The following is a 25,084-nucleotide window of genomic DNA, read 5'->3' on the forward strand; positions in this document are numbered from 1 at the left end:
TTGGTTGTTAACGGGAAAGTCAGTGGTTCGAGCTCCACCAGCCGGTCCATGGGAGACAGGTGTGGCAGTCTGCTTCCATAAAGATGACAGCCTAGGAAACCCTATGGGGCAGTTCGACTCAGTCCTGTAGGTTCACTATGAGTCTGAATCTACTCGGTAGCAACGGGTTTGGTTTTTTGGTTTGAAAGAGTGCTTGTCGCATAGCAGAAGCTCCATAAATATTTGTGGGATGGATGAAAGAATATTAGTACTATATTATTTCTATCATTCTCTGATCCTCAGTTTCTCTTTCTGTAAAATGGGATTAGTACAATTGATCTCACTGGCTTATTGGAAACTGTAATGAGCTGCTGAATGCAAAAGTCTAGCATAGGGCCAGGCACCTGGGAGGTGCTCAGTAAAGGCCGTTTCAATCTCCAACCTGTTTCCTGCCTCCAGTGGGGGTAGCAAGGATGGGCTTGGGGCTTTAGCCCTTCCTGGCCCTATCATCTCAACTGGTCCCTCTTCCCCCATTCTTTGATCTGGACAAAGGGGCAGATGGCAGAGGGGGTCTGCAGAAGGGGTTCTGTCTTATAAAAACCAAACCCGTTGCCATCGACTTGATTCCGACTCCTAGCGACCCTATAGGACAAACTAGAACAGCCTCATAGAGTTTCCAAGGAGTGCCTGGTGAATTCGGACTGCCAACTTTTTGGTTAGCAACTGTAGCTCTTAACCACCATGCCACCAGGGTTTCCTTCTGTCTTATGGAAAGTGTGGATAAAAGCATCCTTAGGTAATCTTGCCATTTTTTAATTTGGAAATTTAAAATATTCTAACTGCTTAGTATGTTCCGTTGCTATTCATAGGGTTTTCACTGGCGAATTCCCTTCAGAAGTAGACTGCTGGGTCCTTCTTGCTAGTCTGTCTTCCTCTGCAACCTCAGCTGAAACCTGTCTGCCAAGGGTGACTGTGTCAGTCATCTAATGCTGACATAACAGAAGTACGACAAGTGGATGGCTTTAACGAAGAGAAATTTATTTGCTCACAGTCTAGTAGGTTACAAGTCCAAATTCAGGGTGCTGGCTCCAGGGGAAGGCTTTCTCTCTCTGTCGGCTCTGGAGGAAGGCTTCCCCTGGTTGAGGAGCTTCTCAGGCAGAGGGACCCCGGGTCCAAAGGATGCACTCTGCTCCTGGTACTTCTTTCTTGGTGGTATGAGGTCCCCCAACTCTCTGCTTACTTCTCTTCCCTTTTATTTCTTAAGAGAGAAAAGGTGGTGCAGGCCACAACCCAGGAAAACTCCTTTTACTTTGGATCAGGGAGGTGACCTGAGTAAGCATGGTATTACAATCCCACCCTAATCCTCTCAACATAAAATTAAAATCACAAAATGGAGGACAACCACACAATACTGGGAACCATGGCCTAACCAATTTGATACACACATTTTTGGGGGGACATAATTCTGTCCATGACAGGGACCCTGCTGGTATCTGAATACCAGTGGCACAGCTTCCAGCATCACAGCGACATGCAAGCCCCCATAGTACGACAAACTGACAGATACTTTCTTAGTAATAATTTAAAAAAGGAGCCCCTCAGGTTGTAAGGCACTCAAAAGATGACTGGGGAAGAGCTGCCTCCTCAAAGTAGGGTCGACCTTAATGATGTGGATGGAGTCAAGCTTTCAGGACCTTCATTTGCTGATGTGGCAAGACTCAAAATGAGAAGAAACAACTGCAGACATCCATTAATAATCAGAATGTGGAATGTATGAAGTACGAATCTGGAAAAATTGGAAGCTGTCAAAGATGAACTGGGATGCATAAACACTGATATCCTAAGCATTAGTGAGCTGAAAGGGACTGGTATTGGCCATTTTGAATCAGACAATCATATGGTCTACTACGCCAGGAATGACAACTTGAAGAGGAATGGTGTTGCATTCATTATCAAAAAGGACATTTCAAGATCTGTCCTGAAGTACAACACTGTCAGTGATAGTATAATATCTATACGCCTACAAGGAAGACCAGTTGATATGACTGTTATTCAAATTTAAGCACCAACCACTAAGGCCAAAGATGAAGAAATTGAAGATTTTTACCAACATCTGCAGTCTTAAATTGATAGAACATGCAATCAGGATGCATTGATAATTACTGGAGATTGGAATGCAGAAGTTGGAAATGAAGGATTGGTAGTTGGAAAACATGCCCATGGTGATAGAAACAATGCTGGAGACTGCATGATAGAATTTTGCAAGGCTAATGACTTCTTCATTGCAAATACCTTTTTTCACCAACATAAATAGCGACTGTACACATGGACCTTGTCAGATGGAATACACAGAAATCAAATCGACTATATCTGTGGAAAGAGACAGTGGAAAAGCTCAATATCATCAGTCAGAACAAGGTCAGGGGCCAACTGGGAACAGACCATCAATTGCTCATATCCAAGTTCAAGGTGAAACTGAGGAAAATTAGAAGAAGTCCATGAGAGCCAAAGTACAACCTTGAGTATATCCCACCTGAATTTAGAGACCATCTCAAGAATAGATTTGATGCATTGAACACTAGTGACCGAAGACCAGACGAGTTGTGGAATGACATCAAGGACATCATACATGAGGAAAGCAAGAGATCATTAAAAAGACAGGCAAGAAAGAAAAGATCAAGATGGATGTCAGAGAAGACTCTGAAACTTGCTCTTGAAAGTCGAGCAGCTAAAACAAAAGGAAGAAATAATGAAGTAAAAGAACTGAACAGAAGATTTTAAAGGGCGCCTCGAGAAGACAAAGTGAAGTATTATAATGACATGTGCAAAGAGCTGGAGATAGAAAACCAAAAGGGAAGAACACGCTCAGTATACCAAAAAGAATTGGTCAATGTTCAACCATTTCAAGAGGTGGCATATGATCAGGAACCGATGGTACTGAAGGAAGAAGTCCAAGCTGCTCTGAAGGCACTGGCTAAAAACGAGGCTCCAGGAATTGATGGAATATCAATTGAGGTGTTTCAACAAATGGATGCAGTGCTGGAAGTGCTCACTCATCTATGCCAAGAAATTTGGAAGACAGCTTCCTGGCCAATCAGCTTAAGAAGATCCATATTTATGCTTATTCCCAAGAAAGGTGATCCAACTGAATGCGGAAATTATTGGACAATATCATTAATATCACGTGCAAGTAAAATTTTGCTGAAAATCATTCAAAAACTGCTGCACCAGTATATTGGCAGGGAACTGCCGGAAATTCAGGCCTGTTTCAGAAGAGGATGTGGAGCCACGGATATCATTGCTGATGTCAGATGGATCCTGGCTGAAAGCAGAGAATACCAGAAGGATGTTTTCCTGTGTTTTATTGAGTATGCAAAGGATCATAACAAATTACAGATAACATTGCGCTCATGAGAAACCTGTATATATAGATCAAGAGGCAGTTGTTCAGACAGAACAAGGGAATACTGAATGGTTTAAAGTCAGGAAAGGTGTGCGTTAGGGCTGTATCTTTTCACTATACCTATTCAATCTGTATGATAAGCAAATAATCTGAGAAGCTGGACCATATGAAGAAAAAGGGGGCATCAGGATTGGAGGAAGACTTGTTAACAACCTGCGTTATGCAAATGATACAACTTTGCTTGCTGAAAGTGAAGAGGACTTGAAGCAATTACTAATGAAGATCAAAGACCACAGCCTTCAGTATGGATTACACCTCAACATAAAGAAAACAAAGATCCTCACAACTGGACCAATGAGCAACATTATGATAAAGGGAGAAAAGATTGAAGTTGCCAAAGATTTCATTTTACTTGGATCCACAATCAACACCCATGGAAGCAGCAGTCAAGAAATCAAAAGACACATTGCATTGGGCAAATCTGCTGCAAAGGACCTCTTTAAAGTGTTGAAAAGCGAAGATGTCACCTTGAAGACTAAGGTGCACCTGACCAAAGCCGTGGTATTCTCCGTTGCATCTTATACATGCGAAAGCTGAACAATGAATAAGGAAGACCAAAGAAGAATAGATGCCTTTGAATTGTGGTGTTGGTGAAGAATACTGAATATACCATGGACTGCCCAAAGAACATACAAACCTGTCTTGGAAGAAGTACAACCAGAATGCTCCTTAGAAGCAAGGATGGCGAGACTGCGTCTTACATACTTTGGACATGTTGTCAGGAGGGACCGGTCCCTGGAGAAGGACATCTTGCTTGGTAAAGTACAAGGTCAGCAGAAAAGAGGAAGACCCTCAACGAGATGGATTGACACAGTGGTGCAACGGTGGGCTGAAGCATAACAACGATTGTGAGCATGGCACGAGAGGAGGTAGTGTTTCGTTCGGTGGTACATAGAGTCACTATGAATTGGAACTGACTCGGTGGCTCCTAACAACAGCAACAACAACTGCTTAGTAAATCCAGATTCATGAGAAGTGCTCTGTTAAGGATTGAATTGTGTCCTACCAAAAGTTATGTTGAAGTCCTAACTCCTGTACTTGTGAATGTGACCTTGTATGGACATAGGAAAGATGCTATCAGTTAACATGAGGTCATACTGGAGTAGGGTAGGTCCTGATCCAGTCAGAGTGCTGTCTTTATGAAAGAGGAGAAGAGACAGAGAAAGAGCAAGAGAGGCAGAGGGAGAGAAGACAGATGGCCACAAGAAGATGGAGGCAAAATTGGAGTGATGCGTCTGTAACAGCAAGGAACATCAAAGATCACCAGCCATCACCAGAAGCTAGGAGAAAGGCATGGGATAGATTCTCCCTCAGAAGAAATCAATACAACCAGCACCTCGATTTGGACTTCTAGGCTCCAGAATCGTGTCCTTATAAGCCACCCAGTTTGTGGTACTTTGTTACAGCAGGCTTAGGAAACTAATACACTCTCTAAGCCCTTTCTGTTTTAGTTGGAAACCTGCTGCTGCTAGACCCTGTCTGTACACAAGGTCTACAACTGAAACTACTACTTGGAACATCATCATCTATTTCCTAAAATGTGACATGCGTCGCTGGGGACAAGTGAGATGATTTTAGGTGGTGCACGAACAAACCTTTTAAATGTTAATTGTTTTGTGTTTATTTTTACTGGTATCTTCTATTTCAGGCAAGCAATACTGGTTTCCTTTTATGGTTGTGAAGTAAGATTTCTTCTTAAAAGACTTTAATTTTAGTTTTTTAATAAACCAGTTTAAAGAAAAATATTAGGTAAATTGCAGAACAGGTGGTATAAAGATCAAGAAGGAGGTGAGGAATGACTGAAGTTTGGGAAATAATGTCATAGCTAATGATAGCAGCTTCTGTTTACTGGGCATTTCTTATGTGCCAGGCCCTGTGCCAAGGTCTTACATGAAGGTATGGTTATGGTGACAGTTTTCTGGTTGGGGAAACAGGTTTTGAGAGGTGAAGTCACTTGCCCAAGGTCACAGGGCCAAGAGGTAGTGGGGCAAGGATTCAAATCAGGTGTATGGGACTTTTGTGTGTGTGTGCTTAGATGCAGGTTCACAGACCAAATTAGTTTCTCATTTAACAATTAATACACATATTGTTTTGTGACATTGGTTGCCAGCCCCACACTGTGTCAACACTCTCCCTTTCTCCACCTTGGATTCCCCATTACCAACTTTCCTGTCCCCTCCTGCCCTCTCATCCTTGGCCCTGGGATGGTGTGCCCATTTAGTCTCGTTCTGTTTTATGGGCCTGTCTAATCTTTGGCTCGAGCCCTGGTGGCACAGCGGTTAAGAGCTTGGCTGCCAACCAAAAAGGTCAGCAGTTCAAATCCACCAGCCACTCCTGGGAAATACTATGAGGTAGTTCTACTCCGTCCTATAGGTCGCTAAGTTGGAATCGACTCAACGGCACTTAAGAACAACACAGTCTTTGGCTGAAGGGCGAACCTCAGGAGTAACTTCAGTACTGTGTTAAAATGGCGTTCAGGGTCCATACTCTCAGGGTTTCTTCAGTCTCTGTCATACCAGTAGGTCTGCTTTTGTGTGTGTGCGTGTGTGCTTTAAGTGAAAGTTTACAAGTCAAGTCAGTTTCTCACACAAAAACTTATATATGCTTTGTTACATACTCCTAGCTGCTCTCCCTCTAATGAGACAAAGGCACTCCTTCTCTCCTTCTCTCCACCCTGTATTCCCTATGTCCATTCAACTAGCTCCCGTCCCCCTCTGTCTTCTCATCTTGCCTCCAGACAGGAGCTGCCCACATAGTCTCATGTGTCTACTTCAGCCAAGAAGCTCATTCTTCACCAGTATCATTTTCTTGTCTTATAGTAAGTGTGGTCTTTTTTGTGAATTAGAATTTTGTTCTACATTTTTCTCCGGCTCTGTCCGGGACCTTCTATTGTGATCCTTGTCAGAGCAGTTGGTGGTGGTTGCCAAGCACCATTTAGTTGTGCTGGACTCTGTCTGGTAGAGGCTATAGTAGTTGTGGTTCATTAGTCTCTTTGGACTAATCTTTTCCTTGTGTCTTTGGTTTTCTCCATTCTTCCTTGCTCCAGATGGGGTGGGACCAATGGAGAATCTTAGATGGCCACTCATAAAATTTTAAGACCACAGATGATACTCACCAAAGTAAAATGCAGAACATTTTCTTTCTAAACTACATTATGCCAGTTGAGCTGGATGTTCCCCACTTGTGGGACTTTAGGTTCATCTCCCCCTGCCGCTCCCTTCCCCGGTTTCCAGCTTTGGCAACTGAGGTTCAGAGAGGCCACTGAGACAACTGGGATGGAGAGAAGTGGATAGATGAGACACGTTTGAGAGACAATGCACAGGGCTTGGTGGCTGATTGGATGTGAAGGGTGAGGGAGTGGAAGGAATCCAGGGCCACACCCAGGTCTCTGGCCCCTTGAGAAAGTAGATAGTTGGGACTTTCCTGAGTTGGATATGAGAAAGGACGAGAAGGAGATTTGGATAGGACACGGAATTCATTTGTCCAGAAGGGAGTTGAACACGTGGGTCTGGGGCTCGGGTGAGAGGATTGTGTAACAGGCAGAATGTAGGGCTTGATTAGTGATGCACAGGCATGGAAAAGTGGCTGCCGAGGCTATGCTCGGCTAGCCCTGGGATAGGTGGTCCCTCAGTGTCCTCCCGGTAATCATTCCATAATCTAAACAGGTGGCGGAGGGGGCTTTTGCAGCAGAGATGGGGAAAGTTCCTCCTTGAGAATAACTGAAGCGCTTTTCAGTGCAGGAATGTGAAAAGCTGGAGAAGACTGGAAGCACAGGAGGCCTTGGGTTTTTCACAGGAGTCTTTATTACAGTGTAAATCCAAGCTTAGGCCTCCCCTGGGCCCCATGCAAAGCCCTGGCGCGAGGACCGGTGGCGTCCAGGAAACACCAACAACTCACGGCGCCTCCAGTGGCGGCGTCGTGGAAGTGCAGAGCGAGTGCTCTGTCTAGGCAACTACAAGTCCCAGCAGGCCCCGCAGCCAAGGTGCCTCATCTTTTCTGGACTCTTAGAGCAGAGCCTCTCGGGAAATGTAGTCCTGGCCGCTCAGGCAATTTGCCCGAACTCCCTCGTGTAAGTGAACTTAACACCCACAGGGAGATGGCTCGGGCCAGGGGGAAGAGGGTAGGTATGGGAGGGAGATGAAGGGGGCAGAGGGCTGCTGGGGATGGGGGCAGGCATCCCCCGGGCAGAGACACCCCTCTCATTCAGCTTTGGCTTTGGATCCGGAAACTGCAGCTGCTGCCGAGGCAAGGGCGCCGGTCCCTGGGATCTTAGCTCGGATCCTGAGGGAGAAATGGGTGGGGCAAGAAAAGGGTTATGCATCTGAGAAAAGGAGAGTGCTGGATAAGGAAAACTAGCTGAGTGACCAAAGCCAGCCCAACAACTCCCCCCCCCCCCCCGGCCATGGTCTGTGTTGGAACTGCCTCTCACCAGTCTCTCAGAAGGGGGAATTTAGGGAGAGGGCAGTGTGTGGGAATGGATTAGTGATGTCTGCTTTGAACACAGGCAGGGAAAGTGGCTGCCAAGGTTAGGCTCCGCTAGCCCTGGGATGGTCGGTCTCTCAGCATCCAAGGAGACAAGGGGTGTAATATGGAAAAAGCTCCCAAGCTTCCCCCTCCTTCCATCTCCAACCGTGCCCTTACTTAGCTTTGATGTGGCTCAACTGATTTGTCACCAATCCCACATACTGGTCAATCTGGACCTGGGAAGACCAAAAAGGGGTGAAAGGAGGAATTGAAGGGGGTTCTTCCTTTTAATTCCTCTAGGAGGCTGCTTCATCCCCACCTCTGAATTAGGAACTGGGGGAGTGATCCACCACCCACTTTCAACTCTAAACTTAATAGATACCCTTGTGGTGTAGTAATTAAGAGCTATGGCTGCTAACCAAAAGGTCAGGAGTTCGAATCCACCAGGTGAGACCCTATGGGCTGTTCTGCTTTGTCCTATAGGGCCACTATGAGTTGGTTTTGGAAGTGCAAGGGTCAAGCTGTAGAGTCAGCTGGTTGGCCACACAGTGTCGGGTGTGAGGAGTGTTGTCAGGCAGACACACAAGTATCTTCCAGCAACTCTGTGTACTAGGCACGGCTGTTAATCTTTGAATGAGTTTGCATTTGTAAATGTGTGTGTGTGTGTGTGTGTGTGTTTAGGATAGGGTGGGAGCAGAGAGCATTGGTGTTGTTCAGCCAAGTCCATGAATGAATTGATTAATACTTGTTTAATTCACAGGGAGCCCCTAGGTGGTGCAAATGATTAACATAGTCAGCTGTTAATCGAAAGGTTGGAGGTTCGAGTTCACCCAACGTGCCTTGGAAGAAAGTCCTGGCAATCTACTTCCCAAAAATCAGCACTTGAAAACGCTATAGAATGCAGTTCTATTGTGACACACATGGGGTGGCCATGAGTTGAAATCGACTCGGTGGCAACTGGTTTTTTTAATTCCCAGTGTTAGTTGACTTTGTCTCAGTCATTCAGGCATGAGAAGGGGTTAGGGGAGGACTATCTCTCTGCAATGGATCTGTATCGTTTGCTCTCGGCTGTAGTAGAGAAGGGAGTGTCAGTCAGTGTATCTGTGGAGAGGAGGAATGTCAGGCAGCCCTGGCTATGTCCCACCTGATTTCAAACTAGAGGTGAGTCTGTCCCTGATGGCTGTTTCAGGGACTAGGGGCACCAGTTAGTATGCCTGTCTTTGTCTTTGGCTGGGATGGGTGTCAGTCAAGCCCAGGCTGTGCTTAGGGAGAAATGGCATCAGTCTGTCTGCATCTGGATGTGTTTGTCAGTCCCTGGTGGAATTGAGTGGAGAGAGCATTAATCAGTCTGCCTGTTTCTGGCTAAGACAAGTGTTGTTCAGCCCAAGCTGTGTTAGGGAGAGAAGGCTCTCAGATTGCCTGTCTCTGGCTGGGACATGACAGTCAGAGCTTGGACCCATCATCAGGTAGGAGGACCTATCATCAGGCAGAAGCACCAGTTAGTCCACCTGCCTGGGGCCAGGGCATGTCAGTCGACCTTGGTTCTGTGAGGGGACTCCAATCCAAATGTCCACCTCTGGCTGCTGGAACATATTTGCTAGACTCTAGCTCTATTGCTGGAGCCCTGGTAGTACAATGGTTAAGAGCTTGGCTGCTAACCAAAGGGTCAGCAGTTCGAATCCATCAGCCGCTCCTTGGAAAACCTATGGGGCAGTTCTGCTCTGTCCTATAGGGACATTATGAGTCAGAATCGACTGATGGCAATGGGTTAGGTTAGGCTTAGCTCCTTTTATGCTCAACTGCTATCCTGAAGGCTGGCAGTTTGAACCCACCCAGCAGTATTGCAGAAGAAAAGACCTGGTGATCTGCTTCTGTTAAGATCGTTCTTGTTAGGTGCCACGGAGTCAGTTCTGATTGGTGGCTAACCTACATACAACAGAACAAAATGCTGCCCAGTCCTGCGCCATCCTCACAATCATTGCTGTATCTGAGCCCATTGTTGCAGCCACTGAGCAGCCACTGTATCAATCCACCTCATTGAAAGTCTTTTTTTTTTTTTTGCTGACCCTCCATTAAGATTACAGCCAAGAAAATTGTATGGAGCAGTTCTACTGTATAACATCTAGGGTCGCCATGAGTTGGAATCAGATCAATGGCAACTAACAATCACAACTCTGTCAAGGAGGGACAGCCATCAGACCACTTGTGTCTGGCTGGGACATCTGTTAATGGGACCCTGGCTCTGGGGGAAGAAGCAGTCAGACCACCCATGTTTAATTGGGGTTCCAGCAATTGAAATCCTTGGGCATTCACCTAAGGAGCACTGGTGGCACAGTGGTTAAGTGCTTGGCTGCTAACCGAAAGGTTGGTGGTTTGAATCCACCAGCTGCTCTGCAGGAGAAAGGTGTGACAGTCTGCTTTGGTAAAGATGGCAGCCTTGGAAACCCTCTGGGGCAGTTCTGTTCTGTCCTGTAGGGTCACTATAAGTTGATTCGATGACCTTGGGCTTTAACTGTATTGCGCTGAGCTGCTAACGTAAATGTTGACAGTTTGAACCCACCTAGCGCTACTGTGGAAGAAAAGACCTAGTGATCTGCTTCTGTTCAGATTACAGCCAAGAGGACCCTGTGGAAAAGTTCTACTCTGTAACACTTGGGGTCACCATGAGTTGGAATGGACTCAATGGCTGCTAACAAGCACAGCTCTATTGAGGAGGGGCAGCAATCAGACCACTTGTGTCTGACTGGGACATCTGTCCGTGGGACCCTGGCTCTAGGGGGGAGGGGTGGTCAGACCACCCATGTTTAGCTGGGGTTCCGGCAATTGACGGCCTCTGGCACTCAGCTGGACCCCTGGCGGTACAGTGGTTAAGAGCTCGGCTGCTAACCAAAAGGTCTGCAGTTCAAAATTCACCAACTGCTCTTTGGAAACCCTACGGGGCAGTTCTACTCTGTCCTATGGGGTTGCTATGAGTTGGAATTGACTCAATGGCAACGGGTTTGGGTTTTTTTCTGGCACTTACCTGGTGCTGCCGGTACAGCAGGGGAAAGGTGAATAAACCAATCACTCCTGTGGGCACGGAGATGGGGGATCAGGCCACGAGATTAAACAATTCTTTCCCTGGGCCTGTCCACCACCAAACCCCAATGACCCACCTCCCCACCCCGCTCTCCACAGCCTTCTCAGCTCACCCAGAATGAGAAGAGTCAAACCATTGAAGAGGGCGCCCACGAAGGTCAAGATGTAGAAGAGGAGGGCCAGCTGGCAGGGAAGGTCAGGGTCAGCAGAGCCACAGGGCACTCTGCAGGCTGTGACCTCACCCAGTGGTAGCCCGCTACCCCCAGGTGAAAGGAGGTGAATGTTGGGCACCCAGGAGGGTGTGGGGACCTGACGGCACCTTGAGGGAGTCCACGAGGTCTTCTACCAGGAAGAAATGCCGCAGCTGTGTGGCTGCAGAGACCACGCGGGACGCAATCTGCTGGGACAAACGTTCCGTCTGCTCCCGGGTCAGGGTCAGGTCCACATCTAGGTAGGCCCTGCAGAGTCAAAGGGGTATGGGGTGACTCAAGGGGTGTTCAGGGCTCAGGCTGGGGGGTATGGCTGGGACAAGGGTAAGAAGCGGAGGTCGGAGTGCAGACCAGGGTCAAGACTGGGGGAAAGTCAAAGGAACCAGGTATTGAGGGGCTGGGGTCATGGTCAGGGTCAGGGAGAGGATCAAGGATTAAGGGTAAAAGGTTAAGATAAGAGGTTAGGTATGGGGGTCGGGGTTCAAACCTCAGTTTAAAGTCAGGTTAGAGTCAGAAAAAGGATCCAGAAGGGTTAGGGCCAGGGTGAGAGTTAGTGCTTGACTTGAGGTCATGGGTCATGATTTATGGTCAGCACTGGAGTCTGGACTGGAGTTAGGGTCAGGGGTTCTCACTGGAAGGGGTTGGCGCCGTCCCCCCGGTGCACAGCCTGCAGCACTTTGCGGTAAACCCTGAGAGAGATGGTGCCACAGAGTAGCAACAGGGCCACATGGGCCACCACGGACACGATGCTAAAGTGCAGGAGGCAGAGCAGGGAGACCATGAGGCCCGTGAAGACCACTCCTGACGTCCTTGTATCCTTCCAGTACAGCAAGTCCGCCACTGTGAAGGGGGCGGGGTGTCAGGCCAGGCCGTACCTTGGCCTGGCTGACCCCTAACGTGGGCCCCCACTTCCTATCCCAGTGTGAAACCCTGACCTCTTGACCCATCTGTCTGAGCCTTAAGTCAATTTCCAAATTTTTAGTACCTTCTTTTCTTTTCCCAGGCTTGTCTCCTCTTCAGCCCCCACCCCAAAACCCAAGTTGACCATCTAACAAGTCTCCTTAATCTTGTTGTTGTGTGCTGTTGAGTTGATTTCAACTCATAGCGACCTCATGTGACAGAGTAGAACTGCCCCATAGGGCTTCCTATCCCCACAGGAGCAGATCGCCAAGACTTTCTCCCGGGGAGCCACTGGGTGGGTTCGAACCTCCAACCTTTTGGTTAGCAGCCAAGCACTTAACCACTGTGCCACCAGGGCTCCTTTCCTTAATCTTACTCATATAATTATGTATGGACACACATATACATACCGGTGACTTTCGGTCATTAGTTATGAAAAATGGAAACATATATATGCTTTTCTGTGTCACGATTATCTCACTCCACTTTGCCCTAGAGAAATCCCTCCTGGTCAGCTGGAATTAAGGAATAGCTATTGAATCATTCTTCTCAAGGACTACAGGTAGTTCCTGACTTATTACGTATTGGAGTTACAACAAACCATACTTATGACCGTCTGTTTTTATTGACAGTTTGTGTATTTTTTTATAAATGTATTATTAAAATGTATCTGTAAGTTTATATGTATATTGTTTCCAATCCCCAAAGACAAATAATCAGATTTATAAAGATATTGATAATAAAAGGCAATAATAAAGAAAATTTTAAAATAAGAGCTATTTGGTCAGAAACAACTGATGATGGAGTCGTAGGAAAGGAACCCCATCTTAATGTGGGGACTACCTGTACATGATATTCGGGGGTGTGGCTTTACCATCATTTATTCAACCATGCACCTATGGCTGGGCCACTCACTTTGTCTCCTTTTTGTTTTCTCCACTGCAGTGCTACAAGCAACATCGTTTTACAGAAGCCTTACCTCCTGGAGCTTCTGAGATAGAGTCCCAGGGGAGGAATCATTAGACGAACAGGTTATGTTTTTTTGAACGTTGTAACTGTCGCTAGATTGCTCACTAGCAAGACCAGGAGATGCTCATTTCCTCCAGCAACATATCAGAATGCTCTTTTCCCAACAGCCTGTCCAGCAATGGATGTTACGGATTTTTTTTTTTTTAATTTTTGCCAGGCTGCTAGATGTAAGATGATTTGTCATTGATATCCCTCCCAACATTCTTTTCTGAGTCCTACTAACACCACCACACTCCTTTCTGAGCCCTGTCTCACATTTCTGATCCCTTTCTGTGACCCTAAACTCTCCAGACCTCAATGTTTCATCTCACCCATCTAAACTTTTAACAGCCCTCCCATTAGACCCCTGGATCCTTCTGCCAGGTCCTTTCACTTTCTTTCCAGACCCTCTCCATTCTCCTAACCTCAGTCCAGTCAAACTCTGACCCATCTCGACTGGTCCCCCTCGGAGTCTGACCCTTCTCACTTCTGCATCCTCCTTGTACACATCCTCCCATCCACCTCTAAGTAGGGCAGACCCCCCCACCCCAGAATACAGGGCCCTCCCTGCAGGCTCCCCAAGGCTGGCGCCAGTGGGTGGGGGAGGGGCCGGGTCGTCTGAGGCGGGGGCTAAGTTTAGGCACGCTGAGGGGAGGGAGCCTTGCCCACAGCTGTGCGGGCCCGTCCATCCCCTGAGTGACAGCACCGCCTGGGCCCGAGGTTGGGGGAAGGGGACTCCCTGCTCCTGAGCCCCAAGGCCCCGGCTTGGAGGAGAGGGGACCCTAAGCTCCCTCAGCACCCTCCCTACACAACCCTTTAGCCCCTCAAACCCAGCCTGCAGCTCCGGGGAATCAAGACCAACAGGAAACCTGCCCAAGATCTGGGGGAGGTGAGGGCGAATCCAGTCCCCTTTCCTTCGTCCTCCAGCCCCGCTCCCAGTCTGCCCCAAAGGCCCACCTTTACTCCCCATCTTCGCTCGAGTGAGAGGCTGCGGACTCCGCTGCTTCTCGGGGATTTTTGCCCACTTCGGTGGAACCCGGAGGGAGGGAGTATGGGGGCGGGGCCCATATGCACCCAGCCAATGGCCGTCCACAGACTTGGGGACAGTTCCAAAAAGGGACGGGCTGTCTTCGTAAACAGATAAAAGCACTGCTGCGGATAACCAGCCCCTGGCTGTTCATGGAGGCGGAGCATACTGTAAGGTGAGGCGGGGCCAATTAGACAGGCCAAGTCAGGGAAGAGGAGAATTTTTATAGGGCGTGGAGTTTACTTATAAATATTCGATAGCCATATACAGAAGAAATCTTTTTACCTGGGGATCTGAGCTGTCCAAAATCAGCCTCTAGGGAGAGCACTCTAATAGAGGGCGAATTTTTTTTGTTGTTTTTTTTTTAGCTACCAGCCAATCCTAATGCACCAAGCAGGGCCAACGTCTCAAGTGGGCGGGGGAACTACATATAAAGAGCCAGTAGCACCCCTCAGTTAATGGGAAAAAATTTAAGGGGCGGAGTTTATAATGCCAAGAGCATCACCTCCTCTCTTCAGCACTATTCTCCTCCTTTAAAGAGTCTGGTCTCTTTTCAATCCCACCCCTTGCCTTGCTATGTAATTCAACAGAGAACCTTCACTCACACCGCTTACCTAGAAGGTGTGGTTCCGATTTGAATTCTGACTTGTCTGTGCTATCGAGGCACTGCCCCGTGATTGGTTCCTGCTCTGGTTGCCCCCACGGCTCTTCCTCCTTCTGGTCCAGCGAGGGCTCATCAGGCCAAGAGTTCGAATCCCGGGATCTGCACGGGGACGGGGTACGAGCCTGGGGAGTCCCAGACCTCGGGCTGGGCTGGGGAGTCAAGACTTTGGGTGGCGAGGATTGAGCAAGCTGGAGTTGTAGGTCCACTTCTGGGGAGGGGGGTAGGAAGACAAGGCCATGAACTTTCCCTTAGGGGGTGTCTTAAAGAGAGACCACCCACCCCTCATGACCTCCGGTCAGCCCCTCTGACTTCTCACCTTCCCCAGCCTCTCCTGCCTCCGATCCATTGGGCTCCTCGTCTTCCAGCGGAGTGGAGCTGCTAGTGGAGGAGTCCTCCCCGGACCCCGCTCCCTGGGTCACCCAGCCCAGCTGATCCAGACGGAGCCGCAGGTCCTCCAGGGGGCGCTCACCCGGAGAGGCGGCGTCAGGGGCACCGTGGCGTCCGGGCTCAGGGGACTGGCTCAGGCTAGGGATGCTCTCCAAGCTGTCGCCCAGTCCGGACTGAGGGGGTGGGTCTCGAGATTCTGAGACCGAGCGGCTCTGGGGCCGGGGGCGGCGGGCAGCCGAGTCCCGGCGGCCCCCAGAGCTCACCACACCATCGAAGGCGATGTAGGAGAAGGTCAGCTCCCGAGGGGTGCCCCAGTCCTGCGATGTGGTCTCCTCCTCATCATCCTCTGAGAACTCCCGGGCTGTGTGCAGCTCCCGGAAATCAGAGTCCTCGTTCCCTCCTGCAGTGGGCAAAGGAGAGCTGTGAACTTCCCGGAGCAGGACTTCAGAAGACTTTCCCAAAGTCCCTACCAGCTGTGAACACCGTTGAAGCCTCTTCCCTCACACTGCCCCACCTCACTTGCCTTCTGTGGAATCTGGAGTAGAGGAGGCTGTCGAAGGCGCTTCTTCTGCGAGAGGAAAAGAATCGAAGTCTCTTAGAAGCTTAGACTGTCCGAATCACAGAAGTGTGCCAGTCCTGTAATCTCAGATGGTCCAAATTAAGGAATCTTAGAAAGTTGGAATTACAGGACCCTTAGAACATTCTGCATACAGGCCATAAAATCTTAGCATCACTTCCATCAGACTCTCAGAAGTTCAAATTTGGAAATGTAATCTTAGAGTTTTCAGATTAGGCATTTTAGAAGGTTTCAATTCATTCATTCTTTCGACAACCTTTAACTGAGCAACTACTATGTGCCAGGTACTGTTCTAGGACCTGGGGATACAGCAATGAACAAAACAGACACAATCTCTGCCCTCATAGAGCTTACATTCTATTGGGGAGACAGTAAACAAATAAAGATATGATGTTGGGTAAATAGATGATGTGCATGAAAAAATTAAATTGGATAAGGGATTAGAAAGTGATGGGGTGCTGTTTCAGACTGGGTAGTCAGGAAGGCTTCTCTGATAAGGTGACATTTGAGCAGAGACCTGAATGAAGTGAGGAAACCAAGCGAATATCTAGAGAAGAGCATTCTCCAGACACAGGGAACTGCCAGTGCAAAGGCCCTGAGGCGGGCACTATGCTTGAGATATAGAACACAGGGATTGAGGAGGAGAGAGACGGAAAACGAAGACAAGTAGGTAAGTGGGGAACAGGTCATGCAGGGCCCTTTGTAAGCTGAGTTAAAGACAAGATCTTAGAATGCTGGGATGGTACTCTAGAATAGTGAAATAGCAAATTCTTAGAATTTTAGCATCTGGACTCTCAGGACATGTGAGTGGCTGGATCTGAGAATGTTAGAATCTCCAGCTGTCAGAATGCTAAACACAGACTGTTTGAGCCGTGGGATCCTGAGGATTTGACAAAGCGTTTTCGATTTTGGAATCCAGCACCTCAGAGCTAGCTTGGGGCTTGGCACACAGGAGACGCTCAATACCGTTTGGAAATTAAAGTCGGACGCCCTCCACCCCACTTCTCTTCAGCGGGGGAATCAGAGACCACGGAGGCCTCCTCCAGGGTTACCACTAATCAGTGGCAAACCATGCTACGAATCCAGAAGTCCTGGCCCCAGCCCAGGCATGCTTGCTGCCCTGGGACAGGGAGTTGGGCGATTTGGGCGAGGTCCAGGATGCCTTGGAGTCTAGGCGGAAAAGGGGGGCTGGGTGGGATGAGAAGACAGGTGGTGCAGGGTCAGGCCCCTCTCCTCCATTCTGGCGCTACCCCTCGACTCAGCACCCCCACCTTGCTGCCGGCTGCGGCCAGCACCAGGGCGAGAGGACAGCTCCCCGCGCGCAAGCTCATCCCGGGGCGGGGCCGGCAGCCCATCCGAGGGGCCCACGCACCGCCCCCACCCCCGCCAGCTATGTCAGCGCCCCCCACCTCCGCCCCGTCTCACCCGGTCCTCCCGGTCGGGCCGCCCTGTCGCCGCCAGAGCGCGGGGGGAGGGGAGCGCTTCCTTTGTCTCCTTCCTCTCCTTCCCCCAGCCCGGCTCTCCCGCGGACCGGCGCAGAGGGGATACCGGAGAGAGCCCCACCCGGGCCTCCGGGCCCCACACCAGGCCCGAGCCTCCCCCTACTCACTGCAATGGGCGAAGACCGGCAGGACCTGCCCCATGGCCCCCCTCGGGCCTGCATCGGGACCCCCGCCCACTCCGGCCGCGCCGCCCTGGGCCCGGGGCCGCGAGCGCTCATCTCCGCCAGGCCCACGCCGCCTCCGCCATCCTCGCCGCCTCCTCCTCCCGGGCTGCTCCAGCCGCCGCCGCCGCCGCCGCCGCCGCCGCCGCCGCCGCCGCCCTCTGCTCGGCGCGGCCAGTGCGGGCGGGGCAGTGGTGGGGAAGGCACTGCAGCGCGGGGCCGGGGGCGGGGCCAGAGGGAGGCGGGGCGGAGCCTGAGGGCCCTCAAGGGGGCGGGGAAGCACGCAGGAGCTATGGTTGCAAGGGCGTGGCTGCTGGCCAGAGAGGCGGAGCTAATAGGCTAGGCAAGGGGCAGGGAAAGCGTGGAAGGGAACAGATGAGGGGCGGGGCCTAGTGAGTGGGCGTGGTCTTAGCCAAACAGGGGCGGGGCTTTGGTATAGGCTGAGGGATCTGAGGAGAAAACCGAAGAGCCTACTAGGCCGAGAGGATGGGAGAATGGATTTCAGAATGGGTTGGGGCGGAACTAGGCGCAGCAAGAGAAGACAGAGATATCCTAATGCTCTGAGGTAGGGTCCTAACGTAGATTCGCAGAGGGAGAGGGGCCAGGGAAAGGGGGCGGGAAGAAGTGACTCAAAAGTTTTGACGCGAGGGGAGGAGCTCAGAAATGGGTGGGGTCTAAACCAATTTAGAATATTCAGATAATTGGGTGGGGTCAGCCCCGAGAGAGCCGAGCTGGAGGTGGGGCCGAGAGGGAATAGGAAAGAACCTGCAAAGGAGGGGGCGGGTCCCAGAAGGTGGACCAAACCTGGAGAGAGGAGGCTAGCTCTGACCAGCCAGGGTGCAGAGGCTCTGCCTGGAGTAGAGGCGAAGCTGGGATTTCCAAGATGACAACCCTCTGAGGCTGTGGGCTTGAGTTGACGGCCGGTAAAGCAACAACAGAAGCTGGGTGTAGGGGTGGAACAACAACAAAAATACTTTTGAAGCTTGGGGCGTGAAGGTGGGCGGAGCTTAGAGCGAGGCTGGGGACCAGAAGCCGAGAGTGTTATGGTTAAGAACACGGTTTCTAGAGCTCAATTCCGGGTAACACCAATTACTAGCTACGGGTAGATATTTCTCTGTGACTCGGTGTCCTCTTCTGTAAATTGGAGATAGTGGTATTCAGGCATTCCCCGGGGGTACGAACCTCCAACTTATGAACTACTCATGCTCTCCCTGTAATGTTACGTAAATTTTCACTTTCCAGCCCTTACTCACAACAAATTCTTCATCGCAATTACCTTCACCTGCTGCTCCTGTAGCTTGAAAATCATTGCAAAAGGCTTCGAGCCTTTTCCTGCACTAAAGAAAGGCCAAATAAGAACTGTATGTACCTGTTCCCACTTACCTACAAATTTGATGTATGAATGAGGAAGGATCTTATTTGTAAACCGGGGACTGTCTGTAAAATAACGTGTGCCACATTGGTAAATTCTACTGATCGTTTATCATTTTCCCTCACCCAGGTCCCAAAGTCCGCTTTGAAGGGCGGGAGAGGAGACCTAGAAATCCAATCCCTTTTCTTAGCTCGACTTGACCAGTGTATAGGCAGGGAATTTAGGTGGTTTAAAATCAGGTTAATGACTGGGGGCTAGGTTCCTGATCCCAGGGGCTAAGGATGGCGGCTTTCGCCCGTCTGCTGGAGCGTCTCCTCAAGCCAGCTCGCAAGTTAGAGGAGGCGCAGGGGGAGGAAGAGAGGGAGGGGAACAAGGCCCCGCGACAGGTCTCAGTTCTTCCTACCCCCGCGGCGCTGCTCCCGGCGGCCGCACTCGGGTGCGGCGGCGGCGTGGGGCGTGCGCAGCGCCGAGCTGGCGCGCGCTCTTGGGGAACGCGCAGTGCGCTTGGCTCGTGTTGCCGGGGCTGCCTTCTCACTGGGCCTACTTCGCTGTCCTGCACTGCCACGACGGGAAGCAATCTGCCCGCTTCGGCGCGCGCCACATGCTCTAGGCGCTGGGCCCTGGACCAGATGAGCCGGAGGGCGTGCGCGGGGCGCTGCGCTGCGCCTTCCGGAGCGCTGGTTCGCGCTCTGGCCCCTAGGCGAGCCCAGGCGTCTCCACCGGCGTGGTGTTGCTAATCTCCTCGCGCTTCCTGTACCTGGCGCCATAGGCATTCCGCACCGAGGATCACAGGCCCCGGAAACAAGAGCTTATCCAAGACGCGGGTGGAAGCGTCCGCTGCCGTTCCATGGCCATGTCGCGGGCGCTGGGTGACTCTGCCTTCAAGGGGGCTTGAGCAAGGCCCCCGAATTGCAAATCTTGTTCCCGGAACCAGAGGTGGACGCTCTGATCCAACCGGATGGAGGATGAGTTCATGTTTCTGGCCTCCAACTGCGTGTTAGACACAAAGTTTGGAGCCACCGGGGCGGGACTGGTGACTTCGCGCTTCTGCTTGGGCCTGGCCCCAGCTTCTTTATGGGCAGCTGTTGTACCTGTGTCAAAACAAGGCACTAGGGGTGGAGCGTGGGAAGGGGCGGGGCTTGGTACAGTGCGGGGGGCGAACGTGGGCTTTAAGGAAGAAGGCTTTGATGGAGAGGCCAACCTAGAAGGCATGAGTTGTTGTTAGGTGCCATTCAGTCCATTTCGACACGTAGCGACCTCATGTGACAGAATAGAACTGCCCCCATAGGGATTTCTAAGCTGTAATCTTTACGTGGGCTTAAAACAAATCCAGGAGTGAAAACATGACCTAGAGCATATTCCATCTGAATCTAGAGACCACGTTAAGAATAATTTTGAAACACTGAACACTAATGAACAAAGACCAGACAATTTGTATGATGACATCAAGGAGACATACAAGAAGAAAACAAAAGGTCATTAAAAAGACAGGAAAGAAAAAAAGACCAAAATGGATGTCAAGAGAGACCCTGAAACTTGCTCTTGAATTTAGAGTAGCTAAATTTAAAGTGAATGGAAGAAATGGATGAAGTAAAAGACCTTGACAGAAGATTCAAAGAGCAGCTCGAGAAGACAAAGTATTATAATCAAATATGCAAAGACCTAAAGTTAGAAAACCAAAAGGGAAGAACATGCTTGGCATTTCTCAAGCGGAAAAAACCAAGTTGCAATATTGAAGGATTCTATGGGGGAAAATACTGTATGACACAGGAAGCATCAAAAGAAGATAGAAGGAATACACAGAGTCACTGTACCAAGAAGAATTGGTCGATGTTCAGCCATTTCAGGAGGTAGCATATGATCAAGAACTGATGCTACTGAAGGAAGAAATCTAAGCTGCACTGAAGGCATTGGCAAAAAAACGAGGCTACAGGAGTTGACAGAATACCAACTGAGACATTTCAACAAACAGGTGCAAGGCTGAAAGCTCTCATTTGTCTATGCCAAGAAATTGGAAGTCAGCTACCTGGCCAACCTACTGGAAGAGGACTATATCTGGGCCCATTCCAAAGAAAGGTAATCCAACAGAATGCAGAAATTATTGAACAATATCATTAATATCATACGCAAGTAAATTTTGCTGAAGATAATTAAAAAATGGTTCCAGCAGTATATAGACAGGAAACTGCCAGAAATTCAAGCCAGATTCAGAAAAGGATGTGGAACGAGGGATATAACTGTTGATGTCAGATGGATCTTGGCTGAAAGCAGAGAGTACCAGAAAGATGTTTACCTGTGTTTTATTGACTATGCAAGAGCATTCGACTGTGTGCATCATAACAAATTATGGATAACATTTCAAAGAATGCCAATATGAGAACATTTAATTGTGCTCATGAGGAACCTGTATATAGACCAAGAGGGAGTCATTGAAACTGAATAAAGGGATACTGTGTGGTTTAAATTCAGAAAAGGTGTGTGTCAGGGTTGTATCCTTTCACCATAGTTATTCAGTCTGCTTGACGAGCAAATAAATAATCCAGGCTGGACTCTATGAAGAAGAACATGGCATCAGGACTGGAGAAAGACTCATTAACAACCTGTGATACCCAGATGACACAACCTTGTTTGCTGAAAGTGAAGAGAACTTGAAGGACTTACTGGTGAAAAAGAGAGACCACAGCCTTCAGTATAGGTTACACCTCGACATAAAACAAAATCTGCACCACTGGACCTATAAGCAACATCATGATAAACGGAGGAAATACTGAAGTTGTCAAGGATTTAATTTTACTTAGATTCACAATCAATGCCCATGGAAGCAGCAGTCAAGAAATCAAATGACATATTGCCTTGGGCAAATCTGCTGAAAAAAAAAAACCTCTTTAAAGTGTTAAAAAGCAAAGATGTCATTTTGAGGACCACAGTATTTTTAATGGCCTCATATGCATGTGAAAGCTGGACAGTGACTAAGGGAGACTGAAGAAGAATTGATGCCTTTAAATTATGATGTTGTCGAAACTGAAAATACCAGGGCCTGCCAGAAGAAGGAACAAATCTGTCTTGGAAGAGTACAGCCAGAACGCCCCCTAAGAAGGGAAGATGGCAAGACTTGTCTCATGTACTTTAGACAAGTTATCAGGAGGGACCCGTCCTAGGAGAAGGAAGGACATCATGCTTGGTAAAGTACAGGGTCACCAAAAAAGAGGAAGACCCTCAACAAGATGAATTGACACAGCGGCTGCAACAGTGGGGTCAAGCAAAACAATGACTGAGAGGATGGCCTGGGACCCAGCAGTATTTTATTCTGTTGTACACGGATTCACTTTGAGTGGGAACTGACCAGACTGCACCTAACAAAAACAATCTTTACGTGAACAGATCACCACATCTTTCTCACAGAGAGCCGATGGATGGGTTCAAACCGCCAACCCTTCGGTTAATAGCCGAATTTAACCGTTGCACCGTCAGGGCATGAGTAAAACTAGAGAAAGTGGGGAGTGAAACTTCACTAAAGGGCGTGGCCTACTGGAATTATAAAAAAAACATTGCTGTTGGGTCCTTTAAGACTCATAGTGACCTTACAGGACAGAGTAGAACTGCCCCATAGGGTTTCCAAGGAGCAGCTGCTGGATTTGAACTGCCAACCCTTTAGTTTGCAGCCAATACCTTAACCACTAGACCACCAGAGATGCAGAGAGAGTGGTCTTAAGTATACCGTGAGGGACTCTACACAGATAGGTTAGTGGGAGGGACTGAAGGGAAGGGCTCAGTCGTTCGCAAAGGGGCGGGCACTAGGTCTTAGGGGCGGAGCCTGAGGCACCGCTTTGTGTCTGAGAACGCAAGAGCATTAGACAGCAAAGTGGGCAGGGCTTCAGAGGAAGGGCGTGGTTCTCCAGAAGGGGAGAAGATTATTACAGGGAGCCCTGGTGGCGCTGTGGTTTAAGCGTTTGGCTGTTAACCAAAAGGTCAGCAGTTTGAATCCACCAGCCATTCCTTGGAAACCCTGGGGCAGTTCCACTCTGTCCTATAGGGTCACTAGGAGTCGGAGTCGACTCCATGGCAGTGGTTTTTTTTTTTTTTTTTTTTTAATGACAACGAGGAAGGAGTCCTTGTTTGCCAGTGGTTACAGCGCCTGGTGGCTAAGCGAAAGTTAGCCTGTTGGATCCTACCAGCCTCTACTGGAGAAAGATGAGGCAGTCTGCTTCTGTTACGATTACAGCCTTGGAGATCTTATGGGGCAGTTCTACTCTGTCCTATAGGATCACTATATGAGTCAGAACCCACTAGCCTGGCAATGGGTTTTTTAATGAGACGACAGTGAGAAGGAGCCCTGGTTGCGCAATGATTAATTGCTCGGCTACTAACCAAAAGGCAGACAGTTGGAGCCCACTAGTAGCTTGGTGAGGAGAAAAGACCTGGCAATCTACTCCTGTAAAGATTACAAGGCTAGGAGACCCTATGGGGCAGTTCTATCCTTCCTCATAGGGTCGCTATGAGTCCAATTGACTCAACGGTGCTCAGTGGCAGGGATAGGGGAGAAAGCGTGGCCTAAGGGGCTGGTCCTGGGGGAAGAGGATTGAGTGCAGTCAGCAGATGGACGGGACTTGGGAAAAGTGAACCTGCCCAGATTGGAGACAGGGAACCGAACCGGAACACCAGGACTGTTTGGAAGCCAGGCTTCCAAGTGCGTGACGCTCCCTGATGGGCTTCGACCCCCTTCCACCCGGCTCCCTTTCCCCCACTGTCTCCAGGGCAGCCTGACAACATGTCCTGCCTCTGGTCTGCTTTTCAGGGGCACCCAAGCCTTGTGAAAAGGCAATCAGGAGGGAGCGAGCCCTGGACACAACCCCGGGCAGCAGGGTCACCGGTGAGCAGGCACCAGAAGCCCAGCGGGAGGGGCGGTAGATGAGCGGGGCTCTCCCACAATCCTCGCCTCCTTCTCAGGGCCCTGTGCCTCTGTCCAGGAGCCCCCCAACCGGAACGCGGCCTTCAGGACCCTGGGCTCTGAGAGCACCCCGGGTTTACCGCCCGAGGGTAGGGCTGGGCTGCCAGTGACAGGGTGGGGTGGGAGGGCAGGAGGAGGGTCCGCTTCTGAGGGCCTCTCTCTGCTCTCCAGGGCCACTGTCATCGCTGAACCTTATTCTTAGTTCTGCCAGGCTTCAGAAGGGCTCTGGGAGGTAAGGACCCCCTAAACTTTCTTTTGGAAACCCTGGTGGCATAGTGGTTAAGTGCTACAGCTGGTAACCAAAAGGTCAGCAGTTCAAATTCGCCAGGCGCTGCTTGGAAACTCTATGGGTCAGTTCTACTCTGTTCTGTAGGGTCCCTATGAGTCAGAATTGACTCGGTGGCAGTGGGTTTGGCTTGGTTTTTAAAAAAAATTTTTTATGGAGCCCTCTGGTGGTGTAGTGGTTAAGAGCTCGGCTGCCAGCCAAAAAGATCGACAGTTGGAAACCACCAGTCGCTCCTTGGAAACCCTATGAGGCAGTTCTACTTTGTCCTTCTAGGGTCGCCATGACTCAGAATCGACTCATTAGCAACAGGTTTTTTTTTTTTTTTTTTTTTTTTTATGGGTGGTGCAGTGGTTAGGAGCTTGGGCTGCTAAACAAAAGGTCGGCAGTTCAAATCCACCAGCCTCTCCTTGGAAACCCTATGAGGAGAGTTCTACTCTGTCCTTCTAGGGTCGCTATGAGTCAGAATCAAGTGAACAGCAATGGGTTTAAATTTTATTTTGTTGTTGAGAATATACACCAAAAAACACACGGATTCACTTCTACATGTACACTGCACGTTTCTACATCTACATTGATTACATTCTTTGAGTTGTGTAACCACTCTCACCCTCCTTTTCTGAGTTGCTCCTCCCTCATTAAGATAAATTCACTGCTCCCTACGGTTCCTATCTAGTCTTTCCAGTTGTTATCGATTTGAGCCCCTGTCAATAGTTCTTAAAAGAGCACAATGCTCAAGGCAGGCTTTTCTACTAGTTCGACTGAAGTATTTTCAGTTGTAAGATGACTTCAAGGGATATTTTTGGTTTAAGGTTTAAAGATTATCTCAGGACAATGGTTTCCGGGCTTCGTCCACCCTCCTTGGCTCCAGAAAAGCCTAGAGTCCATGAGAATTTGAAATTCTGTTCTGCATTTTCCCCCTTTTGATCAGGATTCTCCTATGGAATCTTTGACCAAAATGTTCAGTAATGGTAGCGGGGCACCATCCAATCCTTGTGGTCTCATGACAAAGGAGGCAATTGTTCATGGAGGTAATTAGCCACACATTCCATAGCCTCCTCC

The 25,084-nt window shown here is 49.4% G+C and overlaps 2 protein-coding genes across 3 annotated transcripts; one reads left to right on the forward strand and one right to left on the reverse strand.

The window, feature by feature from the left end:
* Positions 1 to 7,203: 7,203 nt before the first annotated feature.
* Positions 7,204 to 17,484, reverse strand: RTN2 (reticulon 2). Of its 2 annotated transcripts, XM_064293825.1 has the most exons (10): positions 17,366 to 17,484; positions 15,703 to 15,747; positions 15,109 to 15,579; positions 14,743 to 15,000; positions 11,826 to 12,033; positions 11,304 to 11,442; positions 11,098 to 11,167; positions 10,929 to 10,975; positions 8,084 to 8,142; positions 7,204 to 7,723 (listed from the first exon to the last, which is right to left on the reverse strand). In XM_064293825.1, the coding sequence occupies exons 1-10, from the start codon at positions 17,397 to 17,399 to the stop codon at positions 7,642 to 7,644; spliced, it is 1,413 nt and encodes a 470-aa protein (XP_064149895.1). In that variant the 5' UTR covers positions 17,400 to 17,484; the 3' UTR covers positions 7,204 to 7,641. The 2 variants fall into 2 exon arrangements, with proteins under 2 accessions (XP_064149895.1, XP_064149896.1); XM_064293826.1 differs by lacking the exons at positions 14,743 to 15,000; positions 15,109 to 15,579; positions 15,703 to 15,747; positions 17,366 to 17,484 and adding an exon at positions 14,059 to 14,184.
* Positions 17,485 to 19,209: 1,725 nt separating this feature from the next.
* PPM1N (protein phosphatase, Mg2+/Mn2+ dependent 1N (putative)) lies at positions 19,210 to 22,871 on the forward strand (the record flags this gene model as incomplete). Its single annotated transcript, XM_064293503.1, is given in 1 exon segment — positions 19,210 to 22,871. A coding segment is annotated over 1 exon segment (807 nt), but the record flags the coding sequence as incomplete, so codon positions are not given.
* Between the last annotated feature and the right edge of the window lie 2,213 nt (positions 22,872 to 25,084).

Source organism: Loxodonta africana, chromosome 11 (assembly GCF_030014295.1).
Source record: "Loxodonta africana isolate mLoxAfr1 chromosome 11, mLoxAfr1.hap2, whole genome shotgun sequence".
Classification (NCBI taxonomy): domain Eukaryota; kingdom Metazoa; phylum Chordata; class Mammalia; order Proboscidea; family Elephantidae; genus Loxodonta; species Loxodonta africana.